The sequence below is a fragment of the Gasterosteus aculeatus genome, chromosome X (genome assembly GCF_964276395.1).
Source record: "Gasterosteus aculeatus chromosome X, fGasAcu3.hap1.1, whole genome shotgun sequence".
NCBI lineage: Eukaryota > Metazoa > Chordata > Actinopteri > Perciformes > Gasterosteidae > Gasterosteus > Gasterosteus aculeatus.
In genome coordinates, this window is record NC_135698.1 from 17,711,370 (window position 1) to 17,732,135 (window position 20,766).

The 20,766-nt window shown below is 43.5% G+C and overlaps 2 protein-coding genes across 3 annotated transcripts; both read right to left on the reverse strand.

The window, feature by feature from the left end:
• Nucleotides 1-3,481: 3,481 nt before the first annotated feature.
• cxh11orf96 (chromosome X C11orf96 homolog) lies at nt 3,482-5,108 on the reverse strand. The gene has a single exon (XM_040163643.2). The coding sequence runs from the start codon at nt 4,613-4,615 to the stop codon at nt 4,235-4,237; it is 381 nt and encodes a 126-aa protein (XP_040019577.1). The 5' UTR covers nt 4,616-5,108; the 3' UTR covers nt 3,482-4,234.
• A 7,818-nt stretch (nt 5,109-12,926) lies between these two features.
• On the reverse strand, nt 12,927-20,668 carry alkbh3 (alkB homolog 3, alpha-ketoglutarate dependent dioxygenase). 2 transcript variants are annotated; one of them, XM_040163104.2, is made up of 10 exons: nt 20,551-20,668; nt 19,911-19,991; nt 19,626-19,735; nt 19,504-19,538; nt 19,300-19,347; nt 18,850-18,953; nt 15,757-15,845; nt 15,388-15,597; nt 15,170-15,268; nt 12,927-13,550 (listed from the first exon to the last, which is right to left on the reverse strand). In XM_040163104.2, exons 2-10 carry the CDS (start codon nt 19,984-19,986, stop codon nt 13,428-13,430), a joined length of 894 nt encoding a protein of 297 aa, XP_040019038.2. In that variant the 5' UTR covers nt 19,987-19,991; nt 20,551-20,668; the 3' UTR covers nt 12,927-13,427. The 2 variants fall into 2 exon arrangements, with proteins under 2 accessions (XP_040019038.2, XP_077939339.1); XM_078083213.1 differs by having other exon boundaries at nt 12,927-14,452.
• Nucleotides 20,669-20,766: the final 98 nt, after the last annotated feature.

A 20,766-nucleotide genomic window follows, 5' to 3' on the forward strand; every position in this document is an offset into this window, starting at 1 on the left:
ACCCACTGCAACAACAAAAAGCTAATTGGTCTGAAGTAAAGCGTCATCTTTTGGGCTATTGGTCAGGAATATTTTGTTAACTTCCCATTGGGCAAATGCTCTGTCAATCAAACCTCCAAAATAGCTACACGTATCACTTACATTTAAGTTTTAAATCCTGAGCCTGTTGGTAATACGTTATGTAAAGTTACATTGCTCTATGTAATAAATGCTCGCTACTGTTTAGCATTGTTCTAAACATACTGGTCTATCGACCAGGACCACTTCTCCCTTTCTTACCTTTAGTAAGAAGAAGAAGTTTACATTTGCTTTTTAAAAGTACCCTTCAGGAATGGATAGATTTACACTTTTCATAAAAGTAGAAGACGATACATTTCCAACTTGAAATCTCAGATTGGAATATATATTAGGACATATTTTAGGGCTAGGAAAACCTAGGAAACAGAAATCTAGATGAGGCATGTAACATATCTCTCTAAAGGCAACACTATAAAATAAGACACAACTTTATGTACGCCAAGGGAAATGGTTCAGCAGCAGTTGTAGTAAAGTAAGAAAGAATAAAGATTTATTTAAACATCAATAAATATGCCATGTCCACTTTATCTCAGTGGGTTACGTTCTGTAACAACCTCTTTTCTACAGCACCAGGGGGAGATGAAGAGCTTAGAAAAAGCTTGGAAATGGAGAGCGATACATTTAAAAGGAGCGTACTCAATAGACTCTGCTTTCGTGTGTCTCCATCAAGGTGATGAAGACCCCAGGATACTGGTCCAGGATGCTTTTAGGCCTGCTGACTTCACGTCCAGCACAAAGGGCTCATTTAGCACGGACGTCTCTGAGGCGCTCACACAAGTTATTCTGTTTGTTACAGTAATGAGGAGTTGTCCAAACTGTTTATCCCATTGGGTAGTTGACAGTTATTTTTAAGCAGAATTCTGTTCCACTCTGATGGTAACATTGTGAAGGCTAGCGCAGCTAGCTAGAAATGTGACCGCTCTGATCCGTGATGGGCAGAATACTTATCTTAACATTCACTGGTCAAAAACCTCGCTATGCCATTTAAGCTGGATTTTGGTGAACAAAAACATATTAAAACAGAATACCAACCATGACAAGACAGTGTTAAATTATCTTTAAGAGGTGGGAGTGCTAATCACACATGCACTGCTACAATTGTCATCAGATTCATCAAAATGAAGTTCTGAGGAAGAAGAAACACAGCAGAATAATGTCCCATAATGTCCTCCAGACTGTGGAATCACTGAGCAGATGCTTCTAGTTTGGCACAGAGGCAATTATGGTACCAGATATTATTCATGCTGATATGTGCGCAAGTGCACATCACCAGAGTAGCTTTGTCAAGATGTAAATGAGTCACTTCTTTGAGTCACTGAAGTGGGAAAGTCAAATTGACAGCCTGTTCTGACCTTATTGACCCTAAAATCACTCCTGGCTTGTGTTTGCATTACAAACAAAAACAGGCTGGGTTTTTGGGGACATTTCGAAAAATGCGTGCTTTACAAATGTTGAAATCTGATGCCAAATAAAATCTAAATATGTTGGACACAAAATATAATATAATATAATACAAATTATGAGAGCCGGAGCCAATCAGACTATTATAACGTAATCAAATGAACAAAATCCCTTTTGATAATATACAGATTTCAACACACATTTCTGTCATAGGACCAGGATATCCTTTTCACAAAAACTGAAACACATCCAGTTTGTTTTATGCTACGTGACTTTTCGTACATGCATCCGCTGTCTGTATCTTGAAGCCTAGTTTAAATAGAGTAGTAGGTGATTCTTAATAAAAAACAATCCCAGTTGTTTTAATCGTAAACAACGTCTGTGATGGTAATATATCTTTGTGAGGGATTATAATGTTTGTTTTTTTGTCCAAAGCTGGCAGTTCCTCTTTTGCATCATCAGGTTTAAAGTCAGACATCGAGTAATCGGACACTGCAATCTCAGAATTGACGAAACAATGACAGAAAGATCGATAGTCCGTCACTTCGACGGACTGGAACCATTGGAGACAGTGAAGGACGAAATGAAAACAGCACTGGGAAGCTGTTTGTCTGGGGAAAATGACAAAAATGCTTCTATTTAACAGACGAAGGCCCTTTTATGCTGCTCTGGATGTTAACAAAGACAGCATGGACATCGCAGGGTCCCATGAACCCTCTTTGAACTCCTCTTCACTGGTTTCCTGTTGATTTTAAGATTTGATTTACTGCTTATTGGACTCAGCTGAGGTCTGGTTTCTTTCTCACCTTTTGAGAGGTGATGGGTTGACCTTTATTGAGCTGGAGTGTAATCACAGCTCACATCTCACAGCTGTGAAAAAACAAAAGCAAAGGGGGAAAAACTTATTTTTAGTGGGCTTTTGATTTATCATCACTCATCATTCTGGCCAAATTTGGGGTATAATCAGTCCCCATGCAACATAAATACACAGGTAGCTGGAGAAAGTAGGCGCAGTGTGTGGGTCTGAACCGGATCAATCCATCAACCACGCACACGACGAACTGTGGCATAATTCCAGTGAGTTGCCACACATAAACACAGGCAGTGGACGTGGCCAAGTATGACAGCTCTACAAGCACTGGACAAACACTGTTTGTTTTTGTGTGAGAGATGGAAGAGACATTATGGCATCAGCTGGTCTTTGGTTACGAAAGTAACGGTTGTTGGTTTAAGAAAAGGCAGTTGTGCTTTGTTTGGGTCAGGGGTTGTAGCGAGGGTTTGCTTTGATTGCTCTTTGCACACATTAATAAGCGTGACATTTAGTGGGAAAAAAAGGCTAAAACAAAGGCCATTGTTGGCTGTCCTCTTTTCACAGGATTGGTCGACAATAAGTTTGCCGTCATACGTCGAGAAGGAACGTCCATTCTCTTGTTTAAAATGTGCCCCATCGCAGTCTATGTTTAGTCAAGCCACGTGCCACCCGAGCAGGTTCTGACCCAAAGCCCCCTCCGGCCTCGTCTCCGTCTGCGGCGAGCTGCTTGCCCTCACCGGGGTGGAAGTCGGGCATCACGCTCCCCTCGTCACCGAGTCGATTGGGAGACGAGGGGCACTTCTCTCATCACGTTCTGTGCTTTGCGGAGCTGACTGATGGCACCCTGACATTACTGAAAGTGCGTCACCAGCCCAGCAAGGACGCGTGGTGGACGCGACCCAGTGCTGCGTGTTTTCTGAACAATAACACAGCAAATGCTACATGACACCTCCCGCTGTCTTGAATTCCCCATTCTGTCTCCGTCATACGTCAGCTGATAAGAGCGCAGATTGTTTTCTCTGATCCGTTGTCCTGGTGTTGAGACACTTGCAGGTGATTTTTCACTCAGGTTAGATGTACTGAAGTAAATCAGAATTAGTGTCAACTCATTGCTGACTTTTGTTTTCATTTAGCAAATGCACTTCCCAAATAGACGTCACAGAATAAATGGAAATAGAGAATGACTCAAAATACTTGAAAATATTTATTAAAGTACATGTAGCGAACATTGTAATATATATGTATAAAGTTTAACAATAAAGTATAAAGTTTATGATATTGTTTTCAAGTCAAGTTGACTCGTCAGAAGTCAGAAAGAGCAATAAAATATCACATCTACAACTCCACTTGGTTATGAACAAGAATAAGAGAATAAATAAAGACATTTAGAAAGGCATTTTGATTTTCTCAGGAATTGAAGCAGGAGATTTCAGCTGGGAAAGGAGAGCTCAGCAAACACAACGATACTCTACTGCTTCAGTGACTGCCAGGTCACTTCCGTCGCTCGGTCAAAGAATTTACAGTGTGGTTCATCAAAATATCAATTCAACAGTCCTTTCTATGGTGGCAGCTCAAGTAGAAAAATCTGGATTGAACCAATAATATGGACACAACTTTAAAATGGAAAAATATCAACCGACTTTCATCATTCAAGCTCTCCTCATTGACGTGTACCGTAGAAAAGGAATACATTTGAAGAGTGTGTTGGACGCAGCGGCATCTGATACTTTCCCCACTCATCGCATCTATACAGCAGTACAACCGGCCCGTGCGTCTTCAAGCTACGCCCCGTACGTCGACATGTTAGTATTAAATGCAAATGACAGCAGCAGCTCACACACACAGGCAGGCAGGCCGGCCTGGTTCAGCTCAGGCGGGTTGGGAGCGGCGTCGAAAGCGAAGCCGGGAGCGCGGGTGGCGGCGGACGGGCCTGTCCTACGACCCTCACTGGGTGGAGTCGGAGTCGCTGGAGTCCAGGCTGGCCTGCGTAGGCGCGGGGTTGCAGCCGTGCTGGGCGGCTGGCGGGCAGTGGAGGGCCTGCGTGCTCCGCCGCAAGTTCTCCAGGGACTGCAGGAAGGACCGGCGCGCCCTCTCCTCCTCCAGCGGCGAGGAACCCTCCTCCTCCACCTCCGCGATCTCAGCGAAGGTCACCGGCTGCGTTTTGAAGCGGGCCTCGCGAGGTCGGCGGGAGCGGCTCTTGCCCCTCGCTGGGCCTTTGGGGACGGGCAGCTGCTGGGGGAACTCCTCCATGGCCGAGGCCATGAGGTGGGCCGGCAGGACGTGGAAGCCGGAGGCCTCCATGACCATCTGACGCACAGCAGCCATTGTTAGGACAGGAGCCCAAGCGAAGAATCAAATGCAATGCAACACCAAGCGAGGACGCGGCTGGGGGACGACAGGCCGACGTCTTTCTTGCTCTTTATGGTGCTCTGTCCTACTCAAAGAGAAGTGTCTGTCTTAGTTCGTCCAAAGCCAAGCAAACAGACCCTTAAACACCTCCAGGTCCAGGCGCACTGGAGAGGGACAGTCTCACAGGTCACCTCTCGGGTCAGCGCCTCGATGTGAGCGCTTCTGTTTCAACAGGTCTCTTCTCTCTCTGCCCGCGTCACGTTCTGTGCGTTTGTGTGGATCTCAGTCGGCTGAAGTTAATGCAACGACAGCTTCAACACTCCCTTTTATAGCAGCTCCCGACTCACTCAGTGTCTCCCTCTCTCTCTCTCTCTCTACTCCCTGTTTGCCAGGTCCCTCCCTCCCCCCTCCCACCCTGTCCGTCACGGTGCAGGCCTTCAGAGCAAGACATCCAGTCAGTCACCAAAATAAACATATGGTGAGAGAATATCTGTTTGCGTGGGGGTTTTGGCGAGGAGGCTTTGACGTATTTTTCAGGTGTGAGGGAGAATCAGAAACGGTGATGGAGACGTAAAATTGATTACACTTACATGCAAATACATGTTTCAAGAACATAGAAAATGGGCCGGAGAACAGAAGGCAAAATAACTACCTTTGTAAAGCTGAGTCAGTGACACAGGTGTTGACTCACCTCCGTGGCTCTTGGTGTCTGTGGGTTGTGGTGTTTCTGTTTGCATGGCATTATATTGTTCATTTTATTCTGAATTGACTCGGACGTGAGTGATGGAGGGAAACATGGGCATCCGTGTGTGACATAAACAAGTCAGGGCGTTATTAACGGCCCCCCGTGCTGGTACAACCACTGCGTACGTCCACACATAAGCCAGTAGTTAGCTGAACGTATGATAGCAAGGAGACAAATTCACCGGGCTTGGATATATTTGGGACTGGGAGACAGAAACCGGAGCAAACCCAGAACGTGCAGTTCAGCTCAGAAGCGCGACATTGTGGCTTAACAGCCATTCATTGTGACCACTTTTAACATTCTAATGATGTCCTGGCAGCCTAAGCGACTCATTGCAACGAGACATTTGGCATCCGTCAGCACATTCACGGACGACCACAAAGCACCTTGCCCTCACGGCTGTGGAAGCGTCCCAGCGTGCCAAATAAAGGCTGTGAATACATCATGACTGCTTGCACTTCTCTAATCAGCTTTGCAGTGATACTTTCTCACACTTAAGTCCTAATGAATACATTGAATATAAGTCTGTGACCATTATCACGTCGGTTGCGTTCATGCTGCAGCTGTGTCCCCGTGGAGATCTTCTTCTCTCATGCGTGACCTATGTGGTCATGTGATCAGTGGCAGAAATCTGTGTACGCTCACACTCACTTTCAGTTTCGTATCTGAAGGAAAAAGGGTAATGAACATAGTTTTTTTTTTACAAAGCATGACTTAGCTTTAGATTTGTAAAGCCATATACGGTCCCAGTGGGCAACATGTAAACAAACATCAGAAACTCAACGGGTCGACCCGTGTGTCCCCCGTAGTTACTAATATTAACTTGTAGCATCACAGGCAGTGGCGTGTGCGTCCTAATGTGAGTCCACTGCAGTGACAGCTGTTTTGTGTTTTAAGGGATGACCTCACCGGCTTTTCTTTGCCACTTTTGCCGAGTTTTAAGGAGTGACGCAGTGGCCTAAAAAAGGCTCCTCCGGTTTCGTCATGCAAGATGACACCTCAGGAGGGTAAGTCATCCTGTTTCCTCTCTCCTATGCACACACTCACACACACACAACACACGCACTGAATACAACCCCACATTCAGTGCAAATATCTCCTTGCTCTATTCTGAGTAGATATAAGGTCACCCATGATCATGCCAGCAGCTGTTAGGCAACTGACATCACATGACATTTGGGATCCCCATATGTGTGTGTGTGGGGGGGGGGGTGGATATCAATACATGAATATTCATGGCCATGCTTGATTCTTTAATTTCATAAGAACCAAACAGTTTATTTAGCGTACTTGTTTTTTTACATGCTTGTGGGGAAAAGTGTTCTGAGCAGGAACTGTGTGTGTGTGTGTGTGTGTGTGTGTGTGTGTGTCCCTGGGGAAGCCTTGTTTTCCAAAAAGAGCCTGCCAAGACTGCATGGGTTGCACACAAGGACATGATTTGGCAAAAACAATCTAGAAAAGCATTGCACTTATCTTTCAATCCCAGCTGTTAAAAGCTTCACTTAAAATAGATGAATCCTAAATAATAGCCCGTTAGAATATTATCTCATTAGCAACAGCCGGCCTTTAACATTAAAGCACTTGTGTTTTCATCTTGTATCATTTCAAATGATTCAGTTGCCATTGGTTGGTGTTTGTGAGGAGATGTCGGTTAAATCCCTGTTTGCAGTAACTTGACCTACCAGATGGTTTGTTACAGAACAATCTTAAAGTGCAGGTGTTTAAAAAAAAAATAACGCCTTTTCCATCCAGAGAAGCCTTCAGGACCATCATTTGCTCTTCTTTCAATAAAGAAACTGGCCTTTCCACATGGTCTTGTGATTCCGTGTCTTCTTGTGTGATCTCATCATATAGCAAGTCAAGGTTTGCATTGCTTCCTGTAGCATTTCAATACAATTGGGGCATTTTTTATTTCCCTTCTGCATCACAAAAAAGTCAAAGATCAAAACTAAACACAATTCCTGTGTTTGCTCATCATGTGAAATGCACGTTGAATGGACTTGTTTTCTGGTGCCTCTCACATCTGAATACCAGATTGATCAACGTAATTGCAAGTATTTTAAAATCCATCCTGCATCCTATTCAACAGCTGATGGCATTTGGGGCGAAATACTTTCGTAAGGGAACATGGTTAGAGGCAGCTGAGAAATAATCCCCTCCCTTCCTCCCTGTGATCACCTTAACCACCCTTGGCCCACCTGACATTAGCACATCCAGCATATAGCAGCAAAAGGGAACTGCATGCGAGGAACACATAGCGCCTCTGCAGGATGCATGCTCCAGATGTGCAGCTGCACGAAACTCACTAGTTCATTCAATGTGTTTTAATATTGAACAAGTCTGTGACATCAACGAAGAGTGAAGTAGACCGGAAGAACTGTAGAGATATGCGAAGAACAAATACAAATACATTCATTACTTTATAGTTATGACAGCTCTGATTCATAGTGCCGCACAAAGAAATGCGGCACTATGTCACTGATACAAGTTATTTAAAACATAGAGGTATAAAATAGAAACGTTCTTTGTTTGCATGCAATAGTTTTCACACGGGTTTCCTGATTAACTAGATTTTAATAACTTTTTACAAGTTCCTTTTAAAGGAGCTTCAGTTTAGCTTAATAGAGCCGGTATCAGTGACATAATATGTGCATATAGATGTAACAGTCCTGGTCAGACACAAGGGCGTATGGTGTCATTAACAGGCGGTCTCGCGTTTCACCAGGTTCCACTTCATTGGTGTGTAGGTGGGGGGGGGTGTACGGAACGCCCGTGTGAGCTCACAGGGCTCAATGAGAGGGATTAGTGTAGGAGTTCACAGCATAATTGACGTGGAAGACACACCGATGTAGATGTAGGCCGTGATAAGGATTTGGCAATGGCGTGTGTCTCAATATAGAATAGATTTTTATGAGTTTGATTTAATTAAATGGCGTTGCGAGTGTTATTAACACGCAGTGAGTGACACTTAGTGTCCAGGTGACAGTATGTGCTGAACCAAATAGATAAGACAAAAAACAGAGGTGCACATTTATCTGTTATAAGGGACACTTAATGTCCTTATGATTGACTGACATAACCCTTCGTAGACATTCGTGGTCCCCAGAGAATGAACTGGTGCTACTTATGATCCCTGCGGGTAAAAGTGGGCTATTGTGATCAATGCAGCCTGTTTGACCTCAATACTGAACAAACATTATTCACTTAGACCCAAAAGAACATGACACCTAGATGTTAAAAACTGAAGGAGCCCTTTGAGATCATACTCAGAGGAGGGTCGGGGTCGCGGTGGCCTCATGCAACACAGCAATTATCTGCACCTGTGCAATCAAAATCCAACGGGACTCACTGTGCCGCACACTTCTAATCAAGGCGCACACTTACATACAAAGTCAGAGAGAACAGCAGTTACACACAGGACCACAGAGGTCAGGCTCTATCTGTGTATAGTGTGTAAGTACACTCGTGACTACCTTGTCCCTGTGAACAGAGGGTTCGTGTGTTGTAGTTATCTGGATTACATGAACACATTGCTGAAACAATCTTGGTTGTCAAAAAAAAAAATCATCACTGTTTAAATAATATATTTTAGAAAAGTTTTTCTTGTGTGTTTTGGAATTTATATATTTCCATGTATTTTCATTCTGCTTGAATACAGATTTAAAGTACGTATTATATGTAGTATTTATTAAGTTAAACAACATAAACACCTGTTGACAAAGACCAGTGAAAAAATTGAAAAAAGAATGTAAATATTGACATTAGTCTGGTTTGCAAACAGACCTCCAAGTGTCTGAAGGGGAAGAGAAAGATTCAGAAAGAAAGAAAAAAGAGTAAGAAAGAGGGAGAGAACATCGAGGCAAATCCATCATCCAGGCCCGTGGGGTCAGGAGGTGAGGTACACGCCGCAGGCCACATTCCCAAACGGGCCAATCCCCCGGTACCCACCGAGATGGGACGCCTCCGTTACCGTAGCAACCCAAATATCAGGGGACAGCCGAGAGGAGGGGAACCCAAGTTGGTGAGTAACACAACAGCCCAGGTATGAATTCCTTGAGAATTGACTGAGTAAAAACTTTAAGGAACCCTGAAATCCCTTCCAGCGCCTGCAGGAACATTAGTGTAAATCAATGGACACGCTAACTTCTTTGGGTTAGCCCCCCCCCCCACCTTTTCTGGAGACTGAGTAAGACACCAAAAGAAAAACACGGTTATTTATAAACCAAGACTTGGAGACTAGGAAGGATTCCCACGCGAGAATAGTCTGTTTATGCAGTGAGACCATGTGCATGTACACGGATGAATGACGTGTTCAGGGCCACAAATAAGCGGTGCTATTTTTGCTCCATTGCTTTGTTTATTTCATTTGGGAAGAGCGTAGATCCATCTCAGATCATGTTTACTACATTCACGTCAATGCACAAGAATTAATCAAATGCTTTGCTAATGTTGATTATGCCTGTGCATTTCTTCATAAGAGTTGTTACCACTGTGCGTGTGGACAAAAACGTGTTCAGCTTGTGAGGTGTGACCTTTGGTGCATTTAGCACCAGCTCTTATGTCATCAAGATGCCACTGATGACAAGCTCGTGTTTTCTGTTAAATCCAAAATGGCAGCATCAGGGAAAGATTGTGAGGTGAGTTTACACATTTAGGGAGACAGACATCCATTTATTGCTCCCAGAGGTCGCCATGGAGAGAGAGGCAGCGGACTGTGACCCGACCAACAACACTACTGGACCGAGCCGCATAAAAGAGCAGAGAAGATTATAAAAGACAGAGAGGAGGAGGAGGAGGAGGCATGATGAAGGAGAGAGATTGGGAGGGGTGAGAAGGGAGGAGGGGGAATGGAGATGGGAGGGTAAAGCGAATCGGTCAAGTCGTTCTCAGAGCAGCTTCCCAGCAAATCGCAGCATGACATCTGATACGATATATGATGATATATTAAACACACTCACACACACACACACACACACACACACACACACACACACACACAACTTGTGATTGGTAAACATAACACGAGCCGCCTGCACCGTGCAACCAGTATTTATGAGCACCTGCCGTTTTCCCATAATACAGCATGGCTCGTGCATGCTGGCTCGCTCCAACCCTCCAGGTGAGGCTACTTTGTTTAGCAAAAAAGTTTGGACGTGTGCCTGCATGTACATTTTTTTTTAAATCAATTTTTGTTTATCAATAAAAGTATTAGACAAATAAAAATGTGATGTTTAGAAGAAATGCTAAGGGAACTCAAAAGTTATTGCAAATAATCCTGAGGCTTTAAATCAAAAATCCAAACCTCAATTCTAAAGGATCTCAAGCAAGGTTTTGAATTGACTGGTAAAAAATTGGAACATATTGAACATTCAAGTAACAGGATAAGAGTTCAGAGGCAGTGAATCGACCACATAATCAACCACAGCTCAGAGAAAGCGCCCACTCTGATGTCCCGATGGATATTCACAATGTCCGGCGACAGAACTAAAGCTCTGTAATGAAACCCGGTCTGCTACTGTGAGACTCAGAGGCTGGAGATCCGCGGTGAACAGGAAACATTGCTGGACTGTGGCCTAATGAAGTGTGATCCACGCGGAGGCTCCCGAGGGAGCGGCTACCAGAACCCGATGAGGTTCCCGTAAACCCAAATGTTCCCGGCTCAGCACAGCAGGTGTCGGGATCCGGAACGTGAAATCAGGGGCTAACACAGGAATGCCGGGCAGCTTGTTACTTAGCTATCGTGTAGCGTGCCAAGTTCCTTTCCAAGTGGGCAAACGTCAACAACACAGCGGGAAAAAGAGATGTGGACACAGGAACACAATGTTTAAATATGAGTGACGTGATGACCACATGCAAACAGATGCATATTTCACGTTATTTAAGTCTAGCTACGTTAATGTCAATTGTTTCTATCAAGGCTTTCTGCAGCTTTAACACTGAAAACCTTGAAGCGTAAGATTTGGTTCACTTAAAAGCAGCATCAGCGTCGGGTTGATGAGAGCTGAGAGCTGAAAGACTGAACCATAAGGAAAGTATGAAGTTAAAACGCTCCACTGCAGAGTGAATAATTAGATAACCAGTGACACAGTTCATACAGGACAGTCATTGAATCATTGTTGATAAAAAACAGTTCGGGCTGCTTTGAAGATAATTGCAGTCGACTAAATATAACAGAACAATAAAAATGTATTAAATCCCTTTAAATAATGTGGGAACGATAAAGGCTACAGGTGTACAGATGACCATTTAACAATTTGCCAAAAAATATGCCGCAAACAAAAACGCACTAACCCTGATGGCTTGAAAGGCCAAAGCTTTCGTTCATCCCAGACGCGTTGCGCGTTCAGCACTGTGTCTAAATGTCCTGATCTCCGCCCCTCGGGGCTCCTCACTAACGAGCCAGTAGTAGTCCTGCACAGCATGGCACAACTCTCTCGTGCACTGTACCAACAAACGGCCTGGGAGCGAATACACAACCTGCTGCATTTACTGTTCCTCATTAACTCACCCGGATGGGAATGATACACTGTATGGACACAGAAGAGGAAGAAGTGAGACAACACAGACCCACACACAGGGAAAAATAATCTTATTATTGCACAGTATGATTGTGGGAAAGGTTACGGCTCACATGCAGGACTGCGAGACATCGGCAGACCCAAGCGAGGCAAGAGTCACAAGGGGCGGCCAAAGAAGTTGTTGTCATGGTTACTGTGACCGCTGTACTCTTTAATGGGCACAGAATCGGGGCTGCAGTTCAGAGTGGGCGTTCAGTTTGAAAAGCACGCCGTGGGCTTCACCCACAGAGTCCCTGCTGACCGAGCAGTCACGACACTGTCGGCTGATCCTGGACCCGGTGGCCATTGCTTCTGCGATTATTGAGAAATAATGCTGCCCGTCAGTGTTCTCATTTAACATCTGTCACTATCAGATGCACTACAAGTACCAGTGGAAACAAAGATGCTTTTGAGGACAGTGTAGACATTACAATGAGAGTTGGATGTATCTGTGGTTATTTGAATTTAAGGTGACGGCATTTAGTCTTGTTTGAAAAAGTGACTTTTAACTGGAGTGAGAAAGTGACTCGTCTATTATTTCCAAAAAGGACAGACACTGAGCTTTCTAATGTTCATCTAAGACAAACCTAAAAGCCTGCACGCATTCCTAAAAGTGAGAGGCAGCACTTGTTGTGTCCTTTGCTTTGTGACTGCTGTTGCACAGGATTCTAAAATCTCAACGTGAAACAAGCGTTATTACAAAAAACAAGCTCATCTTTTGGGTACAGTTACAACAACGGACACATGATCCGTTTGGTCTCAGAGGTCCTGGCGAGAACCTTCCTCCGCCTCCTGTGTTTTGCCAACACGAAGGCTGTTTCATGACAAACATTCCACACCTCGTGGTCTTTTCTCTGTCCCATAGAAAAGATCAATGCCGATATAAAATAAAGAGGTGGAATTCAATTCTAAGTAAAGAAATATATTCTATACCTGATTGAAAAACATCTGTTTTACCTGGAAATTAGAACAAAATGGAAGTGGATTCAGAGAAAATATTTTTATTTCAAAACAGCAATGTGGAACATCTATTGCATCTCAGCGTCACAATATCAGAATGGAACATGAACCATGCGTCAGCAGTGACTTTCTTTACGGTCAAAGGGACACTGTGATTCATTAAGGCAATTTCATGACTTCTCAAAGTTAGTCAGAAACACTAACCAAAGACTGTAACAAAACAAAACTGTGCAGATAAAAATAAATTATACCCAGTCCTCAAACAGTCATTGTGAACACTTCTTCTGTGTGGCGCCTCTCCAAACACAGGTCTCTAATCATCATCACCGGTTACGACTTCAGTCATCACGGTTCAGGTTTTAAATAGTAAGAAGCAGTTATTCTTATTGTAAGTTGTAGTGACGCATTCACTAAATCTCTCCATCACTTGTTAAAGGTACGCTGTGCTCATACTCCAACCCTCAGGGCAAACAATGTGTGGACCGGAGCTTTGGATGCCGGTGTGTACCGGTCTCCGGGGGGAGGTTTATGATTGGTTGGTGAATCGCAGCTTGGTACCCGGCCTGTGGCCTTCTGGCTCGGGGTACATGGTTCTGAAGGTCAGGTTGATGCGTGGGCCTCGGTCATGGTACTCTTTCGCCACTTGATGCTGGTGGAGACGGATACAATTTTCTATCGTATAATCATCTAAAAGAATTCTGCATGAAGAAACCTGAAGAACCCCCTTCCTCCCTTTGAGAAACACTGGCTCAGACGCTTTGTTCAAATGAGCATTTGGCTTTCGATGGCCAAATTTTATTTAGCTGTTTTTTATCTTGGTCCATGGTCAAACAATTAGTATCGATCTATCTATATATTCTGTTTCTAATCAAATGACTACACGATTTTTTTAAAAAGGAGTTCCTAGAGCATGGTGGCATATTTTTGTTTGACAACAAACACCATTTTCTTACCATCGGACACGCAGGGTAAAAGGCAGTTATTCTCCTTTCCAAAAACAGCACTGAAACATTGTCTGTAATTCCACAGGCTAAACATTTAATTAGTTATTTATGAACCTTTTGAATTGGAGGATCAGAACAGGCAGAAATAACCTCGTATCCTTTGGTTAAATATTTAGAGCTCACTTCCAAACCTCTCTTGCTGAGTTTTATTGGAGGAGGGGGACTGTAATTGAGGTGTCGGTGGAATAATTAATGGATGGTGTGATCTTCTTTCTCTGGTAACATCTTTAAAGGAGAGATAAAACCTCTGTGGAGATACTCAGAGGTGTCGCCATAAAACACATGTGACCTTTTCCCTTTTTCTTTGTTTCTTTTATGCGGCGGCTCCACCGTCTTTGTAGATCTCGATCTTCCCCTTTCACACCCCCCCCCCCCTTTTAGTTTCCACTTACTCTTCAGCATGACCACCTAAAAGAAAAGTGACTTATTCTTTCATTTAAGTAGATGATGACGCCGTTGCACGATTAACGCACGTCCAAATAGAGCGCTGCAGTTTCTGCTGTTGTCTTCTATCTTCTCCAGAAATACTGTGCTAACATTTTTTAATCTGCACACATATCTCTCTCACACACACACACACACACACACACATACACACACACACACACACACACACACACACACAGGTGAAGTCAATGTTCCCCCAGAATTCACCTGTCTGAGGCAGATAAGGTCATCAGCTCATGATTATTTACTGTAAAGGTCCTGGGCTTAATGAGGTTATGGATCATTCATGTCAAAGAGTTAAATAGAGAGCATAGAGTGTTTTAACTATTTCTGTACTGATTTAAAAAAAGGCAGGAACCAGAATCTTAAATAAATGATCAGCTAATGTTATTCACTGGAGTATGTTATCATTTTGATAGTAATTCTATCATAATGTTAGATACCATTGCTATTACAGAGCAGTTCTAGTAATATATATATATATATATATATATATTACAGGATAAACTGGATCACATGTTAGTTTTGTTATAAACAGAAGAGGCCATAAGAAGTGAGCTCAGGTAGTAACTGCAAAATAACGGATTAATCGATTATCAAAATAATCGTTAGTTGCAGCCCTTTCTGCCCGATTCTGATCCGTTTATCATGTTTGTCTCGTGATCTGTGTTGTTTGTAATGTCTGTCGAGATGCATCCTTTTGCGCTCTATTGCAAACATACGGGTACAAATACAAGTAACCGAAACCGGTCACCGGTGTTTTAACCAGTGGACATTTTGCCTGCATGGGCCCTTGCATTTGATTGGTGTAGCTCACCTGCCAATCGTCCTGCATGGCACCGTCCATCACCAAAAGGGTGCCGTGACTGAGAGGAACCCGAATCTGCTCCACATAAGTGTAGTCGCCATTCTCCTCCTAAAAGAGTGAAGCGCACACACACAAATCAAATTCACTTCAACTCTTCTAATAACGCAACTTTTGTTCTTTCTAAATGAACAGAAGCAGCGGCCTGTCCCGCTCGGCCCCCATCTCACCGGGGGAGGCTGCTTGCGGACGCCGAACACTCTGGTGTCTCCCAGGCTGAGGGAGGCGATGGTGGGCCTGTGGCCGAGGGAGGCCTCGTCGTCGCTGTGCCAGCCGATGCTGTCGTGGCCGTCGCGGTACAGGTTGCACAGCAGCGAGTTGAAGCCACAGCCGCTCGCCTGCTCCACCGCTCCGCGCAGCGTCAACAGCGACGGATGCCACTGTGAAGAAAAATAAATGTAAATGCATTTAACAAAATAAAACATTCTAAGAGAAAATATAATGAGAAATGAGACAGCGGCAGGAAAAGTGAAGCAAAACTAAATATTCCATTGGATAAATGTGTAGAAAATGTTGTGGCTTTAATGACTTTATTCAACCTGTGTGTTTGCAGCCAGGGTGGAGCGCGCGTACGTGTAGGGCAGCTCTCCAAACCAGCAGGTCAGCCTGGGCTCCTCGTACGCATCACCTGGAACAACACAAACGAATACACAGTTACTTCAAAAGAACCAGGGGCCTCATTTATAAAACCTTGCGTAGGATTTGCGCAAGAAGTGGCGTACGGATGAAACATAGGACGTGCGTACGCAAAGAAATATTCAGACTTATAAAACCGTGCGCACGCACGTCCTACGCAGTTTTCTCTTAATAAATCACAATCAATTCTTAATGCAGCGCAGCTTTTGCGGCTTCATGTCACGCCGATAGTTGCCCACAAATGAATATTCATCGATTGCGAAATCATGACAAACACTGAGAGGAAAACGAAGAAACGTAACTTCACTCAGTGTGAAGTGGAAATGATCATTGGCGAGGTGGCAAGGAGAAGTGAACTGCTCTTCGGAGGGCACAGTGTGGACATCACTAATGCCAAAAAGGCACTCGAGTGGCAAAAGGTTGCAGAGCAACGCTGCAGCCTCACAACCTCGGACCGTGGCCGAAATAAAGAAAAAATGGTCTGACATCAAAGTGGAGGCAAAAAAGCGTTTAGCGCGCCATCGCCAAAGTGTGTCTGCCCCGGGTGGGGGAAAGGGGACATCGGAGACATCTCTCATCTCTTGATGAAAGACTGGCGGCAATGATTGGGGATCGGGGACAGGGTCTGGGCCAACATCGGCGTCAGGGGGGTTCGAGGCACGATTGGAAGCTGTGCCACATTATGTAGCACAGCACACGCCAGCACGATGTTGCACACCTTATCAGGAGTAAACAATGACCTCCCTCCAGTGCAGTTGAGGCAGCGCCGTCTGCCATTAAACAGGCCGATGGTGCGCTGCACTACAGCGCGAATCCTTCCATGTGCCACATCATCCAAGAGCGCAAGATCAGCCATCAGCGTCATTTTGTTACCGTCCGTTTGATTGCATCTGACAAGCAACAGCTGTGTTTGAGGATGAATTGCATAACATGCCGATATTATTGCAGAACATATTTTCTTTTTGAAAATGTGTTAATTTGTTTGATTTGTTTGTTTTACGCTGCAGATCGATCAAAAGGGTGTTTGTGTTATTTATAAGAGGCAGTATTGGCATTTCTTTTACAACAGTCTAGTTTTACACACTTTCACACACGTTTGCGTGTTTCTTGCATTTGCAGACGGTTCTCATTTCACCCGTTTCTGTGCGTACGCATGGGTCCGAGCTTGCGTGAAGGACCGCACATTTTTCCGTCAAGTTTGCTTTTTATAAATACCAATTATTGCGTATAGAGCAGCGTGCGCCTTCTTTTGTGCGTACGCAACGTTTATAAATGAGGCCCCAGGAGACAGATATCGGTGTGGATATTCAACAGCCTCTATCTGCAACCCGGTCTTATATAACTACTCAAACTATAATATCGGTGGGGACACAATATATACAATAGACAGCATGAAAATGTTACATTACATGTCATTTAGCAGACGCTTTTATCCAAAGCGACTTACAATAAGTGCATTTAACCATAAGGATACAAAGCCAGAAGAACAAGAAACAGGAACGTGCAATTTCATCAAATAAGACGATCTACAACTGGCTATAGATAAATTGTACTTATAATGGCTCTTAAGTGTAAAATTTGTTAGTGTTTTTAGTCAAGGTAAGTCTAGAGTCTGAAGAGGTGTGTCTTGAGTTTGCGGTGGAACATGTGAAGAATCTCTGGGTTCCTGGTGTCTTCAGAGAGCTCATTCCACCATTTTCGCACAGACAGCAAAGAGTTCTGATCTAGTCGAGTGTTTTGCTCTCAGTGAGGGAGCCTTACGTTTACCAATATGTTCTCAGGGGGAAACGGTTAACAAAACTTCAACTCATGCACAGACTCTGATAAAAATGTAGATGAAGAGAATAGAATAGAAAGGGGAAACTGGTGATGGGTTAACATCATTTTCCACTTCTTACTGTTGAACCCAAACATTACGTGGACTTGGTTAAGTCTCAGGAGGGATGTATTGAGATTACACAACTTCGTGATCGGTTTGGAAATCACCTCGGCCACTTGTTGTCTTTATCGGGCAGTTTGTCCACACCGGAGCGATCGCAGAGTAACACACAAGATGGACGAGAGCCAGCTGAGAGAAAGGCTGATTCTGAGGCAAAGTCTGGCTGCAGCCCAGCAGCCTAATGATAGGCTGCCAGGGCACAATGAGAGCTGTTCTTTCCTTTAGGTAGAAGATGATGACTGTTTTGGAAAATGAAGCCATTGCACGACTGACGCACGTGAAGGAGACGGAGCTGCAGTTTCTGCTCTTGTCTACCATCTTCTCCTAACATTTTTTTTTTTATATGTCCGCATTGTAAAAAAAAAAAAAAAGGTAGAACAATGTAAAAGAAAGTAATAATAAAATATAAAGTTTTTAAATGTATAGCAAACACATAAATATTTAGTATATGAGAAAAACATTTTTCTTTAGATCCTATGTACTAAAATGCCTATTTAATTTTTTTAATGCGGTTGATCCACATTGTCTACGGTGTTAAACAAGATTTTGAGGATTTGTGGCCTTAAAGACTTCATTTTTTTAGCATATCATTTGTAAGAGCCTTTTTTGTTATTGTTCGATTGTCAGCTCCATCCCTTAGGTGGTGGGAGGTTGTGTTTCAATTAGGCCACAAGGTCAATATAATCAGGTGCAACCTGGCACAGGTGTTGGTGGGAAGCTGAACAGTTTTTTGACCGTGGAAAGTGAGCGAGGAGCGTGACAGAGTGAACGTGACAGGGTGGAAGAGGCATGTAAATGATATGATGTAGAAGATAATTTGATGCTGTCACTAACGAACAAAATAAAGGACAATTAAAAACAAGTGGAAATGTCTGAAGTATTTAAACGCGTAAAAACACCAACCAAGGGGACCTCACTTTGATAAGCAAAAAGGGTCTCTACACCATAAACATTTCTTAAACAATCAAACTAGAACAGCAAACTCTCTGCAATGGGGGAAACATGTTCACCCTCCAGCTTACATCATGGGCTCACATTTCAAGGACCTGGTACACACCTTGTCTGTAGTTGGTCTTCTGGGACCAGGGAAGCTCTGCTAACAGCTTACTGAACATCCAATCAGCCTCTTCTGGGGGAATAAACCCGGGAAGCAATCGCAGTCTGGGCAGATGGAAACATAAAACCGCATGAACTTCTCCCAAAATAATATTAAAAAGCATAGTGAACCAGAGAAACTTAGTTGCATAATAGTCTGAAAAGCTAATTTCCATGATTATTAAGACAGACCAACTAAAGAGGGATTTGCATATCATAGTGAAATAAAGTGTTCACAGCAGTGTTTGAGTGCTATATAATCTGTTGCTTATAGGATGACTGCCATCTGCTGGACCTAAAATGTATGCAAAGATTTGTTACCACGATCAAACACACTGGTTCGGTCACTATTTATTTTCCACTTTTTGTCACTGATATTAATGGTGTTTTTTCATATAAAAAGTGCTGTCACCTGGACACTCCCGATGGTCCATGGCTGATCTCATGAATACCTGCCTGCCTATGAAAGAACAAAATAATGCATACCAGCCAACATGTGCTTATTATGCAAAGGAATAACAAGCCAATATGTCACACACCTCGAGAAAGAAAAAATTGATGACATTTCTGCTTTTCTGCATTTCTCCACCAGTGAGGATATAAATGTGCCACTTACTCGATCACTTTCACCGGAGGAACACCTCTAACTTGCTGCAATGAAGACAATACAGAAAAGAGAGTGAGCATTTCCTTATAAAACATTCTAATAGGTTGTAAAAGCTCTGAGCGACTGTCTACCTTGGTGGGCTGATGGAACTCAAATGTCTTGGGGGTGCTCTGTGGCCCACTTCCCCATGAATTAGGCTCTGGGTTAACATTTCTGGTTGGTTGGTTGTTTGCGACGGCACCTGGTAAAAAAAATAAACACATAACAAAGCTGTTGTCTACATTATCCCACTAGTTAACATGGCTAATAATCCAGCGTCCTGGGTTGTGAATAACTGTAGATATGAATAATGAGGAGCAGGCAGAGGGAGTCATATTCTACCAATACACGAATACAAACTTTGAGCGTTAAATTACCGGTTGGTCGAGGTTGTTTTGGCAGCTGTTTGGCCCAGGAGCCCTGGACTCTGGCCCGCTGACGCTTATCTGACATCACATCTGCGGAGTTGCCAACGAAGAAGAATACGCTCACATCAACATGGAAAGACATTCTGCACCAAACAAAAGAAATACACACATGTGGTCGCTAGATTTAACCTAAGAAACAGAGAAGATCTACAAAACCGAGAACTTAATATGTCAACATCAACCTGACTCAGAGCTGCAGATCTAAAAACACCTTTTGACAAGAACTTCGACAGTCTACAGCTCACATACATTAAAATACCTCACATCTTATACATTTTTGTGTCTGAAAACGTTACAACAAAAGCTAACTCTGATATGCAATGTGAGGTCTAACTTACTGATTTATTAATCAAGGTAGTGATAATTACTTCGCTTAAATCAATAAATGCTTCAATTAATCGGGTCATTTCAGTCGCGCCGGCATCACTCTTTCAGCTGGCTATTGGTTTGCTAGCTAGTGACTCTGAATCATAGCAAAGCAAGGATAGTTAGCTGTGCTAAGCTAGCTAAACCCACTTAAACAGTTTGTTTCAAGCCATAATTTAAAGGAATATACTGTTGACTAATGCCGAGTCTTTGAAATACTCACGAAAACGCAACACGAGAGCAAACAGAGAAAAGACACTTTGCTCAGTAAGGAGTGAAGACGTCTGACAGCCATGGGAAATGTGTTACAAGAAAATCAATCCGACCCGGAACTCAGATTCGTAGATAGGTTCCTTCCTGTCCCCTTTTAATGTATTCCTGACCTTTTTTAATGTACTCTAATGTAACTATATAGATTTCAAAAAACGAAAATACGGAT

Coding starts and splice junctions, on each gene's coding strand:
- cxh11orf96 (XM_040163643.2), bottom strand. CDS start 4,615: ATGGCTGCTGTGCGTCAGATGGTCATGGAGGCCTCCGGCTTCCACGTC.
- alkbh3 (XM_040163104.2), bottom strand. CDS start 19,986: ATGTCAGATAAGCGTCAGCGGGCCAGAGTCCAGGGCTCCTGGGCCAAA. Junction 19,736..19,910: donor AAAACAACCTCGACCAACCG/GTAATTTAACGC, acceptor TTTTTTTACCAG/GTGCCGTCGCAAACAACCAA. Junction 15,598..15,756: donor CCCTGGCTGCAAACACACAG/GTTGAATAAAGT, acceptor TTTTCTTCACAG/TGGCATCCGTCGCTGTTGAC.